General features: G+C 43.8%; 1 protein-coding gene across 3 annotated transcripts in view; it reads left to right on the top strand.

The window, feature by feature from the left end:
• The window catches only part of CLNK (cytokine dependent hematopoietic cell linker), a 164,795-nt gene that overhangs the window by 105,924 nt on the left and 42,036 nt on the right, over positions 1-16,835 (top strand). For all 3 annotated transcript variants that reach the window (XM_021101017.1, XM_021101016.1, XM_021101018.1), the window contains exons 8-11: positions 3,460-3,505; positions 15,282-15,307; positions 15,522-15,541; positions 16,273-16,380. In XM_021101017.1, coding sequence (XP_020956676.1) covers positions 3,460-3,505; positions 15,282-15,307; positions 15,522-15,541; positions 16,273-16,380 — 200 coding nt within the window. The remainder of the gene's footprint in view (positions 1-3,459; positions 3,506-15,281; positions 15,308-15,521; positions 15,542-16,272; positions 16,381-16,835) is intronic.

Here is a 16,835-nt window from a genome sequence, read left to right as displayed (position 1 = left end):
ATCCCCCTGTTCATGTAAGTAAACCTTCAGGAGAAGAATGCTTTTCCAAAAAATAATTCTGATTCAATTTTTTTAAAAGACAACTATACCAGAATTTAAATCTTCATTTTTATTACTTTGTATCCTTTCACGTGATCTTTGTAGCTTTCTGATAATTACTTCTTTTAGCCAGGTCCCTTTGCCAGTGTAATGATAATTTCAACATATTAAGAGAAATCTTGTGAGTAAAAGGATATGGGCAGCATGAGCCCAATTTTGGCCTGGAGGGAAGTTGTCTTATAAATTAATTAAAAAAGGACTTGGCCTCAATTCAGATAAAGAGGGTTTTACTTCTGCAGTCAATGTGTGAATAATCAAGTTTTTATGGTAAGCAGATTTTTTTAAAGTTATAACCTCATTCTCAGGAGTTCATTCTAATTAGTTTTGCACATTTATGTTGAGATTAAACTCTCTCTGAAACGGATCGTCAACAGTCCTTACAGGGGCCAGTTCTTACATCAGCTCCTTAGAATGGTTACAATTGCCTTAAACAAGAAACCACTGTTCACCTTTTCATTTATTGAGCACTTGCTGTGTACGAAGCACTACGCTCAGCAATGGGGATAAAAAAAAGTGAGCCAGTGCCCACAGTCTAATGGAGACTGCAGTTCTGATGTAACACAAAGTGCTAAGACAGAGGGCACACGGAGTACCAAGAATAGGAATAGGCTGCTTTTGAGAAGCCTTGCGGAGGAAGCGATGTTAAATCAGTCCCGGATGCTAGTGATGCATTGCAGTGTAGTCAGTGGTTCTCATCCAAGGTCATGTGGCCCCCTAGTGGACGTTTGGCAATGCCTGGAGACGTTTTTGGTGGTCGGGACTGGGGTGTGCTACTGACCTCTAGTGGGTGGAGGACGGGAATGCCACCGAGTATACTACAAATGCGCAGGGCAATCCCCCACCGCACAGGATGATAGGACTCCAATTCTCAATGGTGCTGGGTTGAAATACGTCTGTTATCATTAAAGCTGTGTTAGAATATGTTGTAAACTCGGAACCGCATGCATGGCTGAGTCTTCCTTTAGCAACCCAGTTCTTACTCCTCTTTGTTAACTCCTAATCTAGCAATGATGCAGGTATATAGGAGGCACTAATAAATATTTATCTGATTTTTTTAACTGAGAGTAGCCCTGGGGGAGGGGCAGGAAACAGTCTTAGGGCTGGGATCCTATGCTAATGCCGTCAGAGAGCACCGCCCTCTCAATCAGGAGATCCGAACAGATTGCTTTCCCTCCTCCCCTCTCCCCCCCCCAGAGCCATACAGGCTGTGCCTGTGTTTCTGTTCCATTATCATGCTACCTTCCCCACCAGACTGAGACTTTCGAGTGTAGGAAAGTAATGTCTTAGTCTTTCTTGAGGATTCTGGACTTGGCAGTGCACAGTAATAGCTTAATAAATGCTTGTTAATAAATATAACATGAAATTTTTAAAAAGATGCAAGGGGAGCGAAATGTCCAAAGACACAAAATGGAATATGGCCACGAAAGGAAAAAAGAGCAGGAAGTTCCAGGCTAGCGATAGGAGGTGGGCGAGAGCAATGGGAGAGACCCCCCTCTGTGGAGCAGGTGCACAGGGAAGGCTGAAAGCTGAGGAGGCGATAAGAACTTGGAAGAACCCTCCAGCACACCAGCCTGCGTAGGGTCACCCTGGAGGAATTAGAAGCTGATGGTGTGATGGAGGAAGCCAGAGCTTCCTTCCAAAACCCAAACCACACTCAGCTCTTGATTAGCTGGACCAGCAGAAGAGTCACACCCTTTCCAGACATAAACAGTGTGGTTCAACGTTCCACAGAGGAAAAGAGGTGGCCGTTGACCATCAGGAAGTACGAGGTGACAGGGAGCTCCATGACCTTCCTCCTTGTCCACCTCGACCACTTCAACTTGGTGCCGATAACGAGTGACATGAAGACTGTATCAGTCAGGGTTCTCTAGAAACATAGGCGATAGGTAGGTAGACAGATAGAGACGGAGAGACATATATAGACATGCACACACACACACACACATATAAACACATAACACATACAAACAAAATAGCGATTATGGAGTCTCCATTTGCTGATATGCCATCCAAAAGCTAGAGACCCAAGAAAGCCAGAGGTGGAAGCACCTGCGTCCAAAAGCCTGAGCACCAAAAGAATTGGTGGTTGTCAGCCATCGAGGACCAGAGCAGACCAACGTCCCAGGTCACCAGTCAGGCAGCATGATCAAGCTCTCCTCTCCTCCTGTCACTCTGTTCAGGCTCTCGATGGACTGACTGAGGCCCACACACACTGTGAAGGGAAATCCATTTGGTCTCCTGATCCAAACTCTAACTCATCTGGAATCACTTTGACCAACACACCCAGAAACAATGTTTAACCAAAGGAGTACCTGGACACCCCAGGACCCTGTCAACTTGACCCATAAAACTACCCATCGCTGACCCCATACTGACCTAGATGTATAGGCTTTCAGAGGCATGGGTCGTCACTGCGGTGTCTCCATCATTTCTTCTCCCCATGTAGAATGAGGGCACAGCCAGCCCTTAACTGTTTGGCAATGCCTTTAATACTACTGAGAATGACAGCTAACTCTGCAGCTTGACTGGTGTCATTTCCTGCTCCAGGCACATTGCCTGTCTCACGTAGTCCATTTCACAGATGAGGGGACTGAGGCTTAGAAGGTTGAGGGTCTGGCCATGCTCTCAGAGCCAGCATGTGACGGAGGTAAAAGCCCAGCACGGGCATCCACACAAGGGCCCACTCTGATCTGCCTGCTTGATCACTTTCGTGAACTTGATTGTGTATGCTGATCTTCCCAATGACTCAATCACATAAACTAAGTATTTTCCCTATTAAAAAGGTGAAAAATTGGGGTTGCTGCTGTGGCTCAGTGGGTAAAGAACCCTGACATAGTCTCCATAAAGATGTGAGGTCAATTCCTGGCCTTACTCAGTGGGTTAAGGATCCGACATTGCCACAAGCTGTGGTGTAGGTCACAGATGTGGCTCGGATCCGGTGTTGCCTTGGCTGTGGCTGTGACACAGCCATGCAACTGTAGTTCTGATTCGACCCCTAGCCCAGGAATTTCCATATGCCCCAGGTGCAACTGTAAAAAGAAAAAAAAAAAAGAAAAATCTAAGGCTCATAATGAGGCAAATGCCTTTCCAAAGTTTCACAACAATAAGAGGCAGGATTGGATCTCGAACCAACTATTTTTATGCCAAATAACTCCCTGAGGCCACCTCACTCATCACTGGCACAGTGGTACGGGCATATTATGTGCACATACTGCCTGAGTGCCAGCCGTATACAGAGTGATCGCTAAGAATGATGGGGGCTTACGCCTTTACCTTGGTAATCTGACCATAGTGAGTGGCAAATCATGAGATGGCAGAGGCACAATTTAAGAGGTAATGGTGCCACATTGTCTTCTACAGGTGGAAAAACCCATTTCCAAGGATATCGGAAGCCAACATGCTAAAGGTAAAGCCAAATCTCCAAGTTTGAAATATCACTATGTTTGCAAATTTCTTTGCTTCCAAGATCCCCTTGCATTTTTCTTTATGGGCACGGAGTTTCTTCAACGGGGTTATCTATCAAATTAACCTTCATGAAATAAGTTTGGAAAGACTCTCTCACATCTTACGCCTTTTTATCACCTTACCTTATCGACGAGGAAACTGACTGTGGAAAGTCATGTTTCATGCTGTGCAATTTGGGAAAGCAATTGTTTTGAAACCTATGAGTTGCATCAAATATATGTTATTTTTCTAAGCATACCCCCTTGCCGTAACACTGCGAGATAGAAGTCTAATTTTAAAATGCTGATTAATTAATATGAAAACAGATTTTAAAGCTTTAGGCAAAGCAACTCAATTTGGAGATGAAGATACAGGTATGAAGCCGAAAGGAAATAATCAATTTCAGTCGTGCCGGAAGCATAGATGGAGGCCAGCCAAAGAAATTTAATTGCATCCATCCAATACATTATGGCGCCTCTCATCATTCCCCAGCACCCCATCTTCTCTCATAATGTCCGGTTGGAAAAGAGGACAACCTGAGGTTCACATTTCCCAATAACTGAAACGTACAGAATTAATTCATCATTTATGTGGCTGATGCTACATTTTAGAACATATTACTGTATCACATTTTCTTTCGTGGGAAAGTGTAGTCATAGTTAGGGTCCAAACAGGAAACAGATGGCACACCCAATTTAGGATAATTTAAGGAGCTTCATTTACAAAGGCGCTATTTGCTAAGGTGTGTGAGGTGTTGAACGCAGGTTGGTGCAGGAGCTGGGCGAACAGCAGGTGGCGCTGTCAACACCGCCACGTGCAGAGGGAAGAGGGGTGAACCAAGAGCAACTACCTTGAGAGGAGCAGTGACTATTGGTTGAGGGGCATCACGTGCCCAACTGGACCTCACAGGGTGAGAGTCAAAAGAAAAATACCTGCCTCTCCAGCTCAAGATCTCCTGCTGGGACTTCCCAACAGCTGGACCCAACCAGAAGGCACAGGGCAAGGCAGCCAGCACCTGCTGGTTGGTCCCCCGGTTGGAGAGCGGGATGGAGCAGGGTGAACAGGGTGTGGGGGTGGACCTGGAGGGGCAAAGGGAAGATACCCACAGAGAGAAGCCGGGTGGAAGGAGCAGTCAGCCAAAGCCCAGACTCTACCACTCCCTGGCTGTGTGACCTTAGGTGAAGCACTTAACCTTTCTGCGTCTTACTTTCCTTTTCCTTAACAGCGAAGTGGGCAGTGCTTCGATGACTATTCAGTTCAGCCAAATTAGCAGAGTCCATCTCTCCTCTCCATCCTGCACAGGCTGTCAGACCCCTGTCTAGCTTCCCTCTACCCCCGCTCCTAAACTCCCAAATAGGACAGCTTCCGCATCAGTGCCGCTTTCGTCCTTAAACGCGGCTGTGCCTTTGGTGTTCACAGCACTGGAGTCAGAGCTCTTCTCCATTAACCCATGCAGGTAGTTTTTGTCCTTAGAAAACCACGTGAATTATGTACAGGAAGTTTTCTCACACCTCTTGACAGAGAGGGGGATCAGAAGGGGCGGGGGTGGGGGGATTCCCATTGTGGCACAGCCGTTGCAGGTTCGATCCCTGACCTCGTTCAGTGGGTTAAGGATCCGGCGTTGCCATGAGCTGTGGCGTAGGTCGCAGATGTAGCTCGGATCCTATGTTGCTGTGGCTGTGGTGTAGGCTGGCAGCTGTAGCTCTAATTCGACCCCTAGCCTGGGAACCTCCATGTGCTGCGAGTGCAGCCCTAAAAAGCAAAAAAAAAAAAAAAAGAAGAAGAAGAAGAAGCAGAAGCTCGGGGGGATCCCAGATCAGACCATCATCATTTGATGGATAAATGTCCTGGGTCATAATAGACCCTTCATAGGCATTTATTAAGAAATGAGTCCTGGGGGAAAAGCAGACAAAAAATGGAGTTCACAGTGGCTCTCTTTTTTATAGTTCCCTGTAGAATCTGGCTTCACTTCTGATTGTAGAATCTTCTTTGACTGCTATGGTACATATATGAATCATTCTGTTTGGCTATCAGGATGGTTCTAATCCAGCTCCACTATGGTGGGGGAGTTTCACGCCATCAAGCAATTCTCTGGACACCAGCTGGGTGTCCAGTTCTGTTCAGCCCATTCTGACACTGCCTATTCAGAGACAGCATCAGCTTGCACAAGATAAGGTCTCTGCCCTACAAGACTGCACCCCACTATCACTTCAGAAGCCAGTCACAAGCCCAGATCCTCACCTGTGCTTCTGACAGCCCAGCTTTAGATTGAGGGTCTCACCACACGTGCCTTAGTTTTGAGTAATTTGAGTGGCTTAGAGAAATATTGTTCTTACTAAACTACCGGTTGATTACAAAAGGATATAGCTCAGGAACAGCCAGATGGGAGAGCCATGTAAGGCGAGGTGTAGGGTTAGGGCTCAGAGAGTCCATGCTTCCTGAATCTCCACGTGTTCACCAACCCAAAAGCTCTTGAACTCCAAAAGGTTGGGCTCATAAGAGGCTTCCTTACATAATTAAATCACCGGCCACTGAAGATTCACGCTAAGTGCCAACTGTCTGATCCATGGTCAGCTCCACTGGCAACCAAGCCCCATCCTTAGATGGGGTCGATAAGTCACTTTTTTAACCTAACAAAAGACACCTTGATGGCTTTCGTCACTTAGGGATTTAGGAACTCTGTGCCAGACATAGGGACAAAGACCAAATACGTATTTCTTGGTATAAATCCCAATATAACAACTATTCATCCATACATTTACCTACATGTTGCCTCAGCTCGCAAATAATTGGAGTCATCAACAAAAACATGCGTGGTAAAAATAGAAGAAAACAAATCTTCAAAGCTTAGGATGTATCTAGACAAACCATAAGACTGCGATAAAAGGAGTTCCTGCTGCCACTCAGTGGGCTAAGAACCCAACAGAGTGTCCAAGAAGATGCAGGTTCGATCCCTGGCCTCAAACGGGATCTGGGTTAAGGATCTGGCATTGCCATGAGCTGTGGTAAAGGTCACAGATGCAGCTCGGATCCAGTGTTGCTGTAGCTGGGCCGTAGGCAGGCAGCTGCAGCTCCTACTCATCCCCTAGCCTGGGAATTTCCATATGCTGTGGGTACAGCCTTTAAAAGGGGGGGGAGACTAAGGTAAAAATAAAATTGGGGATCCTCAGGTACACATTACTACATTCTATTAAAATTAAACTATGATATTGCCTCGAGCTTCCCAGCAGTCCAAGCAAAAAGAGGATCATGCTTTTTTATGTGCCATTGACTGTCCCAAAGAGAAAAAGAGCGAAGCAATTCCTCGGGGGGGGGCAGCAGGATGCATCTTTCAGAGCTAAGTTCATGCTGTCCATTTTATGGGGGATGACGGCTGATATACAGGTACCAGGACTACAAAATATGACTGTTTTCTATTTTATTTTATTTTATTTGTCTTTTTGCCTTTTCTAGGGCGGCACTTGCGGCATATGGAGAGTCCCAGGCTAGGGGTCCAATCGGAGCTGTAGCCGCCAGCCTACGCCAGAGCCACAGCAACGCAGGATCCGAGCCACATCCGAGACCTACACCATAGCTCACGGCGACGCCGGATCCTTAACCCACTGAGCAAGGCCAGGGATCGAACCCGCAACCTCATGGTTCCTAGTTGGATTTGTTAACCACTGCACCATGACGGGAACTCCTGACTGTTTTTTAAAAGTTGACCCCAGTGTAAACGGAAGCCGTAATTGCAGAGAAGGGCTCAGAGTGAGCACGTCTCCCAGACGTTGAGCTTGGAGGTTGTGTGGAAAATGTCTTCAATGAGGGTTTTTCCTTTGTCTTCCCTTCCTCCACTTCCAGAATTGATGGTTTTGTATTTCCCCCCAGAGCTCTAAAGAACAGCACAGGGAAGGGAGCTGAAAGGGGCGAAGTAATATGAATACCCCCATTTTTTGGATCAGGCATCTTGCTGGAAAATGCTTGAGTGATTTATGTGTTTATTACAAAATTCTCTATTTCTGATGCAAACGCATTCTCAGATAATTTATTCATTCTCACAAAATGTCATAGAAAAAAATCATATTGGGTGATTCAGTGATGGCAGAATTTTATGGTGATATTTTTCATCAAGCTGAGCAGTTATAGATTTATGTTAATGTACATTTCATATTATTTTTCTTGCAATCATATTCTGACATTATCTGGAAACTGTCAGATTGCAAGAACTTAATCTCCCCTGAAGCTTGGCTTTTCTTTCTTTTTCTTTTTTTTTTTTTTTTTTTTTTTTTTATTCCTAAAGATGGGTGAAAGTTTGTTTGAGAGCAAAGTATCCATGCAGTGTAAGTTGTTTGTGAGGAACTATTAATTAGCATCAACCACAGAGCCAGAAGAAATTGCCTTTTTGCCGATGAGGAGAGCTGTAATACTTAAATATTTAAATATTATATATTTAAACTTGGTGTCTTAGCTCCTTAATGCTAAGAATAAAGGAAGCCAAAATGAGTTTCTGTTTGCCCTACATGTGAACCAAGCACAAACGCTAAACCAGTTACCTTTGAAATGAAAGGAATACCATGGACAAGAATGAATTTCTAACGAAAAGCAATAAACTATCCATGAAAAGGGAGAGGGAATTAAGCCCGGTGGCTGAACACGTATATCCAGAAACACGAGCTTGGTTGAAAAGAAGCAAAATAGACTTCCACATAATGCCATCAAAAGACCTTTCTGCTAGTTTGCCTTTAGGCGAATTTAGATGCCTAAGAAATTAGACTCAGAGATAAATTTAGAGTTAATCCGGTCCAACCCCCTCATTTTATGCCCAGAGGCCTAGTGAGAGAAGGAACTCGCCCAAGGTTACACAGCAAGCAGCCCGAGCCTAGAGCAGAACCGGGTTCGTCAACTATGGCAGTGCTTCCAGGGTTTTACTGTGGTTGCTGGTATCTACATTTTTTGCTTCTAACTCCCATCCTGTTTCCTGGTTCCCAGCTCTTTCAAACAGTACTAGGTTCGGTGCAGAACACATGAATTGATGGGTGGCACTGCCCCCTAGCGGCAGGACGCGGCAACACAAAAGATCGTGAAAATGATGGCGTTTGGTCTCCTATAGATCATACCCTTAAGAAAAATAAAAAGCTTTAGGCCGCAAACCTAGAAATAACGAGACATAATGATGATTCTCCTACCATTTTAGATTTAAATTTATTTCGGACACAATCAGTGTCCATACTCATTTCAAAGCCAATGTTATAAAGATCATAAAATCACTCATTATTGGAACTACAGGATATTTTGTCTCACCACCACACAGAGGAAAGGCAAGGCGTTTGGTAACTGCTCGACGTAGCCAATATACTTCCCAATAGAGAGACATAAAGTAGCCACCAATAGAAAAGTTGAAAACAAGGCGGGGACAACACTGTAATAACTGCCAGGGTAGAAGTTCGCTTTATTCAAAATCCTTTTGTGCCAGGGCACCGAGTCGCAGAAGACCCCTTAGACCATGAGGAGCCCACAGTCTGGTCAGGTCTAGACTAAGCGTTAGAGGGACTCAAAAACTGCATCCACACTTTATTCTGCATGGCAGAAAAACTGTTAAATCCTGGGAAGAATTCACAGAGCAGGGACCTTGGACCCAGGTGTGAGACAGGGGAAGTTAAACATTGAGATGCAGAAGCGGCTAAAATGTGGTTGCATGAATGTTGGGGACACAACCAGACCACGAGCAGTGATAATTGTTTAACCTCAGAATCTCTGAGAAAAAAAAAAAAAAATGTATGTGGACCAATTTGGAGAACTGACACTGCTCAAAGTCAAGATATGAAGACACGTCCACACAAAAACCTCATACAGATGTTTAGAGCAGCTTTATTCATAATTACCGTAATTACCAAAAACTTAGAGGCAACCAAGATGACCTTGGAAGGTCAATGGATACATAAACTATAGTACCTCCAGACAGTGGAGAGAAGGAATGAGCTACTGGTACGCAAAAATGCATGGGGGAAAAGTTAAAGGCAAATTACGAAGCAAAAGAAGCCAGTCTGAAAAGGCTGTGTACCATGCGATTCCAACTATATGACCTTGTAGAAAAGACAAAACTCTGGAGGCAGTAAAAAGTTTATGTCAGTAAAAAGTTCATTATAATTTCACGTCATTATACATTTGTCTAAATCTATAGAATGTGCAATACCAAGAGGGAGCCCTGAGATACGCTCTAGACTTTGGGTGGTTATGATGTGTCAACATGGGTTCATCCTTGGTAAAGAACATAACATTTTGGTGAGTGATGTGGACAAAGAGAGAGGCTGTGCAGGAATAACGTGGGACGTCTCCATACCTTCCTATGAATTCTGTTGGTTGTAAACCTAAAACTGCTCTAAAATAATAGTGTATTTTTTAAAGTCATTATGCTAACCACAGACATATTAGGAAACTACTATATCTCAAAATAACGGTACGCATACACATGTGTATATGCCAGTATCATACATTTTACTGATAACAAGATGTCAGCAGCCAATTTTAAAATAACTGTAAAAATAAATAAATAAATAAAATAACGGTAAAATATACATTTTTCACCATAAATCCCACATAGCCAGTTGATTTTCACAGAGTGCTTTTGCTAATATTTTCCACACTTGGGTATCTGAAGCCAAAAGATGAGTGCAATTGGTGTAATGACCTGAGCAACTACTTAGCTGAGTCAGACACAGAAAATAGTCCTTGATTTTCCTCTCTTCACACCACGTAACAGCACAACGTACGGCCAAGACAAGCTAAACAATCAGTCGAACCCTGATTTGCGGCATTTGCCCATCTCCATGGTGTAAACACTCCCCCTAGAGCAGATTTCAAGCTACCAACATGATGGTTGTGCATGTCGGTGGGGAGAGACACTAGTTTTCAGTATCGCCACCATAAACACAAGAGAGGTAAAGAAATAACTTCAACGGCATAGATGAATGGGGTGGAATCACTAGGAAGTCATGCATTTTGAACACACGTTCTTTGTTTTTGATATAATTTATGTGTACATAATTTATTTTGTAGTAAACACTGGGTTTAACACTTGCATTGTGAAATCCTGCAAGGTTTTATTTATTTATTTATTTATTTATTTTGGTCTTTTTAGGGCCGCACCCATGAGGTAGGGAAGTTGCCAGGCTAGGGGTTGAAAGGGAGCTGTATCTGCCACAGCCACAGCGCAGCAAGATCATTAACCCACTGAATGAGGCCAGGTACCAAACCCGTGTCCTCATGTGCATACTAGTCTGGTTCTTACCGCTGAGCCACTACAGGAACTCCAAAATCTTGAAAACTTAACAACCCGCTCCTGTAAGCTGGCACAGCCACCCAGCCCTGCACCCCCTTCACCCCCCTCCCCCACCTCGAAAGGCCACAAACGGGTCTCACAGTATTTTCTTCATCTCCAGGAGGCTTTGCTTTAACTTTCACAAAACGCTGTGAGGTTGACAGCCTTGTCATGATCCCACGCTAATGGGTTAGGAGGTAATAGGCAAACCGTGTCCAGTAGATTCTATAGCCATATGCTGTGTTCAGCTCACTACACGATCTCCCAAGGAGCGATACTTTTTGCAGCGGAAGGGAAATTTATCTTGTAGACAGAAGAGCAAAATAAGGACACGGTTTTGACAGATGGTGCTAATTACACATGCGGCCACCAGATGGCGCGCCTTCCGGCCTCCTCCTGGGGAAAAATGGCTTCATTGAATTTCAAGACGGGCAAGACCTCAGAGAACAACTGTGGGTCTTACCTGACAGGGAACTTTCCGTAGCTCTGGGGATATTTCTGTACCTCACACAGACGGCCGGTTGCCGTGGTCCCTCTGATGCTCCATTACACAGTGCTGCTGGTAACAGCGGACCTGCATCCGAAGCCAGTACTTGAGGGGCATTATTAACTCTTACTCCGCACGTGAATTCCCATGAAGTCTGAGTAACCATTTCTCACTTTTCTGGGTGAGACATTTCAACCGCTCCTCAACCCCTTCGTTTCATAAATGTTTTTGAGCACCTGTTATGATCCTGACCATAGCAAGCAGCAGAATTAAGATTCAAACTCTAAGGGAGTTCCTATTGTGGCTCAATATTAAGAACCTGACATCGGAGTTCCCGTGGTGGCTCGGTGGTTCCGACTAGGAACCATGAGGTTGCGGGATCGATCCCTGGCCTTGCTCAGTGGGTTAAGGATCCGGCATTGCCGTGAGCTGTGGTGTAGGTCGCAGATGCGGCTTAAATCCTACATTGCTGTGGCTCTGGCGTAGGCTGGTGGCCACAGCTCCGATTAGACCGCTAGCCTGGGAACATCCATATGCCACAGGAGCAGCCCTAGAAAAGGCAAAAAGATGGGAAAAAAACAACATAGTATCTGTAAGGATGTGAGTTCAATCCCTGGCCTCGCTCAGTGGGTTAAGGATCAGTGTTGCTGTGGCAGAGGTATAGGTCAGCAGCTGCAGCTCTGATTCGACCCCTCGCCTGGGAGCTTCCATATGCTGCAGCTACAGCCATAAAAAGCAATAATAACAATAATAAGCGTCAAGCTCAAGAAGCTCAGCTCCAAATCTCATCCTTGTCCATGAGGACAAATAACTGAGATGTTATTATTTTATTAAGCAAGCCTCCCCCCCCAAAAAAGGTGGTTGCATTTTATCTGAGTTATTTTCAAAGCTATATGACAGTATGACATATTGGATCTGGTTTCATCACTTGTAGATTCCATGAAGGTCATTTCTACCTCTTGTTTGCAGTGTTTCCATTATCTAAGCAGCGAATAAGAGAAGTCCATGGTGTAAATTACTGCTATTAGGCATAGCTGATGTAGCTGAAACTCTCATTCACAAATTTTTTAAATGCAGGGGATACTAATTGACGTCAGGGAAAATCCTTGTGTTATAACGAAGTCACATGACTCATGGACAGTGTCTCAAAAAGATGCACCAGGATTAAGGCGAAGTTCTCACCACCTCCTTCGAGACCTGTGATCTCAGCATTCCCTATGCCCACTTCGAAGGCAGGGGCTCCCCCTCCTGCTCATCCTACCTCAGGGCCTTTGCACTTGCTGTTCCCTCTATCAGGGCTCTTGCCCAGATAATGGTGATTCCCTCACTTTCTTCCAGCCTCTGTTCTCATCATCACTGATATCCACAAAGGCCGTTTGGGGTCTGCCTGAAAAACAGTAGCCCCATCCCTCACCTCTCATCCTACTCACTTCCCTTTATAGCACTTGTCATCAACGGCCATCCCACACTCTTATTTTTTTAATGACCACACCCACAGCACATGGAAGTTCCCAGTGTTTACCTCTAGGGGTTTTATAGTGTCTGGCCTTATATTTAGGTCTTTAATCCATTTTGAGTTTATTTTTGTATATGGCGTTAGTGTTCCACTTTCATTCTTTTACATGTAGCTTTCCAGTTTTCCCAGCACCATTCATTGAAGAGACTATCTTTCTTCCACTGTATGTCCTGTCCTCTTTGATCATAAATTAGTTGCCCATAGGTACAACTGGGCTTTCTATCCTGTTCCTCTGGTTTATATTCTGTTTTTGTGCCAGTACCATATTGTTTTGATGACTGTAGGTTTGTAGTATTGTCTAAAGTCAGGAAGCTTGATTCCTCCATTTTCATTTTTCTTTTTGCTTTGGCTATTCAGGGTCTCTTGTGTTTCCATACAAATTTTAAAATGTTCTGTTCTAGTTCTGTGAAGAATGTCTTTGGTAATATAATAGGGATTGCACTGAATCTGTAGATTGCCTTGGGTAATATAGTCATTTTGACAATATTGATTCTTCCAATCAAACGGCATGGTGTATCTTTCCATCTGTTTGTGTTATCTTTGATTTCTTTCATCAGTGTTTTATAGTTTTCAGAGTATAGGTCTTTTGTCTCTTTAGGTGGGTTTATTCCTAGGTGTTTTATTCATTTTAATGTGATTGTAAATGGGATGGTTTCTCTGATTTCTCTTTCTGATCTTTCATTGTTAGCATAAAGATATGCAATTGATTTCTGTATATTAATTTTGTAGCCTGCAACTTTGCCAAATTCATTGATGAGTTCTAACAGTTTTCTGGTGTTGTCTTTAGGGTTTTCTAAATATAGTATCACATCATCTGAAAACAGTGATAGTTTTACTTTTTCTTTTTCAATTTGGATCCCTTTTATTTCTTTGTCTTCTCTGATTGATGTGGCTAGAACTTCCAAAACTATGTTGAATAATAGTGGTGAAAGTGGACATCCTTGTCTTGTTCCTGATCTTGGTGGGAATGTTTTCAATTTTTCACAATTGGGTATGATGTTAGCTGTGGGTTTTTTGTATGTGTTTTTTATTATTTTGAGGTAGATTCCCTCTACCCCCTCTCTCTGGAGAGTTTTTATCAGAAATGGGTGTTGAATTTTGTCAAAAGACTTTTCTGCATCTATTGAGATGATCATACGGTTTCTATTCTTCGTGTCTATTGATATGATGTATCACATTGATAGATTTGTGGATATCAAAGAATCCTTGCACCCCTGGGATTAATCCTACTTGATCATGGTGTATGAGCCTTTTAATATATACTTGGATTCGGTTTGCTAGTATTTTGTTGAGGGTTTTTGCATCCATGTTCATTGGTGGTATTGGTCTGTAATTTTCTTTTTTTGTGGTATCTTTGGTTTGGGTAGCAGAGTGATGGCAGCCTCATAGAATGAGCTTAGCCAACAGGCATATGAAAAAATGCTCCACATCACTAATTATTAGAGAAATGCAAATCAAAGCTACAATGACGTACCACCTCACACTACTCAGAATGGCCATGATTAACAAGTCAACAGATAACAAATTCGGGAAAGGGTGTGGAGAAAAAGGTACCCTTCTCCACTGTTGGTGGGAATGTAAATTGATACAACCATTATGGAAAACAGTATGGAGGTACCTCAGGAAACTAAATACAGAGCTACCATACAATCCAGCAATTCCACTGCTGGGCATATATCCAGACAAAACTTTCATCAAAAAAAGATACATGTTCATAGTAGCACTATTCACAATAGCCAAGACATGAAAACAACCTAAATGTCCATGTCAACAGATGAATGGATTAAGAAAATGAGGTACATATATATAATGGAATATTACTCAGCCATCAAAAAAGACAAACCAATGCCATTTGCAGCAACATGGATGGATCTAGAGACTCTCATACTAAGTGAAGTAAGCCAGAAAGCAAAAGACAAATACCATATAATATCACTTATTTGTGGTATCTAAAATATGGAACAGATGATCTAAAAATAACAAACAAACAAGCAAATAAAAAACAGAAACAGATCATGGCCAAGAAGAGCAGACTTGCAGTTCCCCGAGTGGGGGGTGGCAAGGGAAGGGAGTGGGTGGGATGGGCATGGGGGGGGTGGTATGCAAACTGTTATATTTGGAATGGATGAGCAGTGGGATCCTACTGTACAGCACAGGGAAATATGTGTGATTGTGTCACTCTGTTGTATAACAGAACTGATGAAACATTGTAAATCAACTCTACTTTAATTTAAAAAAAAGAGGAAGAACAAGGCAAGGACTGATCAAGATCACACAGTTGAAGTATGTTCCTGGGAGCTGGGTATCTAATAAGATCTTAGCAAATGTTAACTGGCATTATCAGCAAGATTATTCAAATGATCTCCATTTAAAACATATGTAAAAATAGCCCAATGACATTTTCCCTAAACTCACTGCTGTTCCTTCTTATGTTTCAGGGGACAAACCCACCAAGGGAAACGAGGTAAGAAAAAGCATTTACATGGCGTTCGTTACGCACCTTTTCTTTGAGAAACGTGGGAATGTGGGCGATGTGAAGGCATAGGAAGCACTTGAAAAACGTATCCCAGAAATGTGGATGGGATGTGTCAGCTCTGTTTGTAAACCCCAAAACTGTGAACCATTGGCCCAGCTCAAAGAACGATAACCTTAATTTCTGATTCTCTTTCCTTTTACAGACTCCTCTACCACCGCCTCGGTAAGACACTTAAAATAGAATTTGTTTTGCAGTCTACCTAAATGATTAGTTCCAGAATTTGCAAAAGAGAAACACAAACATCTGACATTGAAAAGCTACTACGGGAGTTCCCGTTGTGGCTCAGCAGTAACGAACCTGACTACTATCTGTGAGGACGCAGGTTCGATCCCTGGCCTTCCTCAATGGGTTAAGGGTCCAGCGTTGCCATGAGCTGTGGTGTAGGTCACAGACACAACTCCAATCTAGTGTTGCCATGGCTGTGGCATAGGCTGCAGCTGCAGTTCCAATCCAACCCCTAGCCTGAGAACTTCCATATGCCACAGGTGTGGCTCAAAAAAAGAAAAAGAAATTTTGTTTTTAATTTAAAAGAAAAAAGAAGAAAAAATGCTCCTATCATCCAGTCTAGTGTAGATGAGAGGCTACAATCATATATTTACCCAGGGCCTCCTTAAAACTTCAGTAGATGCCATATGGATAAACCTATGACACCTACAGAAAATTACATCACACTCTAGAAAACAGAATCATACCGAAGAACAAGTTGCAGGGAGAGAGATTAGGGCTCATTAAAAGTATGACTCTTCTGATGCTCAAAACTCCCTGTAGTCAGCACTCCCCCCCACCAGGCTGACCAAAGCTGGGGACACAGAGGGCAGGGTTGTGTGAATTCCAGGTCTGAGGAGCCAGCTGTGTGACCAAAGTCTCAGATTCCCCCCTGACTCTTCACACAGGCCGCCCATCACTCTTCCAAAGAAGTACCAGCCCCTGCCCCCCGAGCCGGCAGCCAGGCCAGCCTTCCCCCAGAGACATACCTTTCCCGAAGTCCAGAGAGGGTCCAGGTGAGAAGCTTGCTGTTGCTGGAGGTGAGGTGACTGGGGATGGGTGGGTGGGAGGGGAGGGTCGCCAGGACAGCCAAACCTCTGGGAACCCGTCCCCAACAGGGTGGGACATCATGGCAGAAACCTGTAATTTGACTCCTTAAGGGAAAAAGACACTTTCTTTGTAATAAAATGAGTTATTGGAAGGATGGCCCATTTACGACGTGAATTAGTTATTAAAGGAAACAAGAAATGCCAGAACGGCTAGTGGGTTCAGAGGGTTCGAGGACCAGCATCAGCCCCCAGCTTCCCAGACCCCAGGCTGGAGGCGTAGAACTGCATGAAAGCCCACGTGTCACAAACATGATGGCCTCTTTGACAAATAAATATTAAAAACCCACCCCTCTGGTACCAAGTGCAGGTGCCAGAGCCTCAGCCCCAAACATGTAGGGCAACGGGCAGCCAGATCTGATCAC

This window comes from Sus scrofa, chromosome 8 (genome assembly GCF_000003025.6).
Source record: "Sus scrofa isolate TJ Tabasco breed Duroc chromosome 8, Sscrofa11.1, whole genome shotgun sequence".
Classification (NCBI taxonomy): domain Eukaryota; kingdom Metazoa; phylum Chordata; class Mammalia; order Artiodactyla; family Suidae; genus Sus; species Sus scrofa.
Note: the sequence above shows the minus strand (reverse complement) of the source record. Positions and strands in the feature narration are given on the sequence as shown.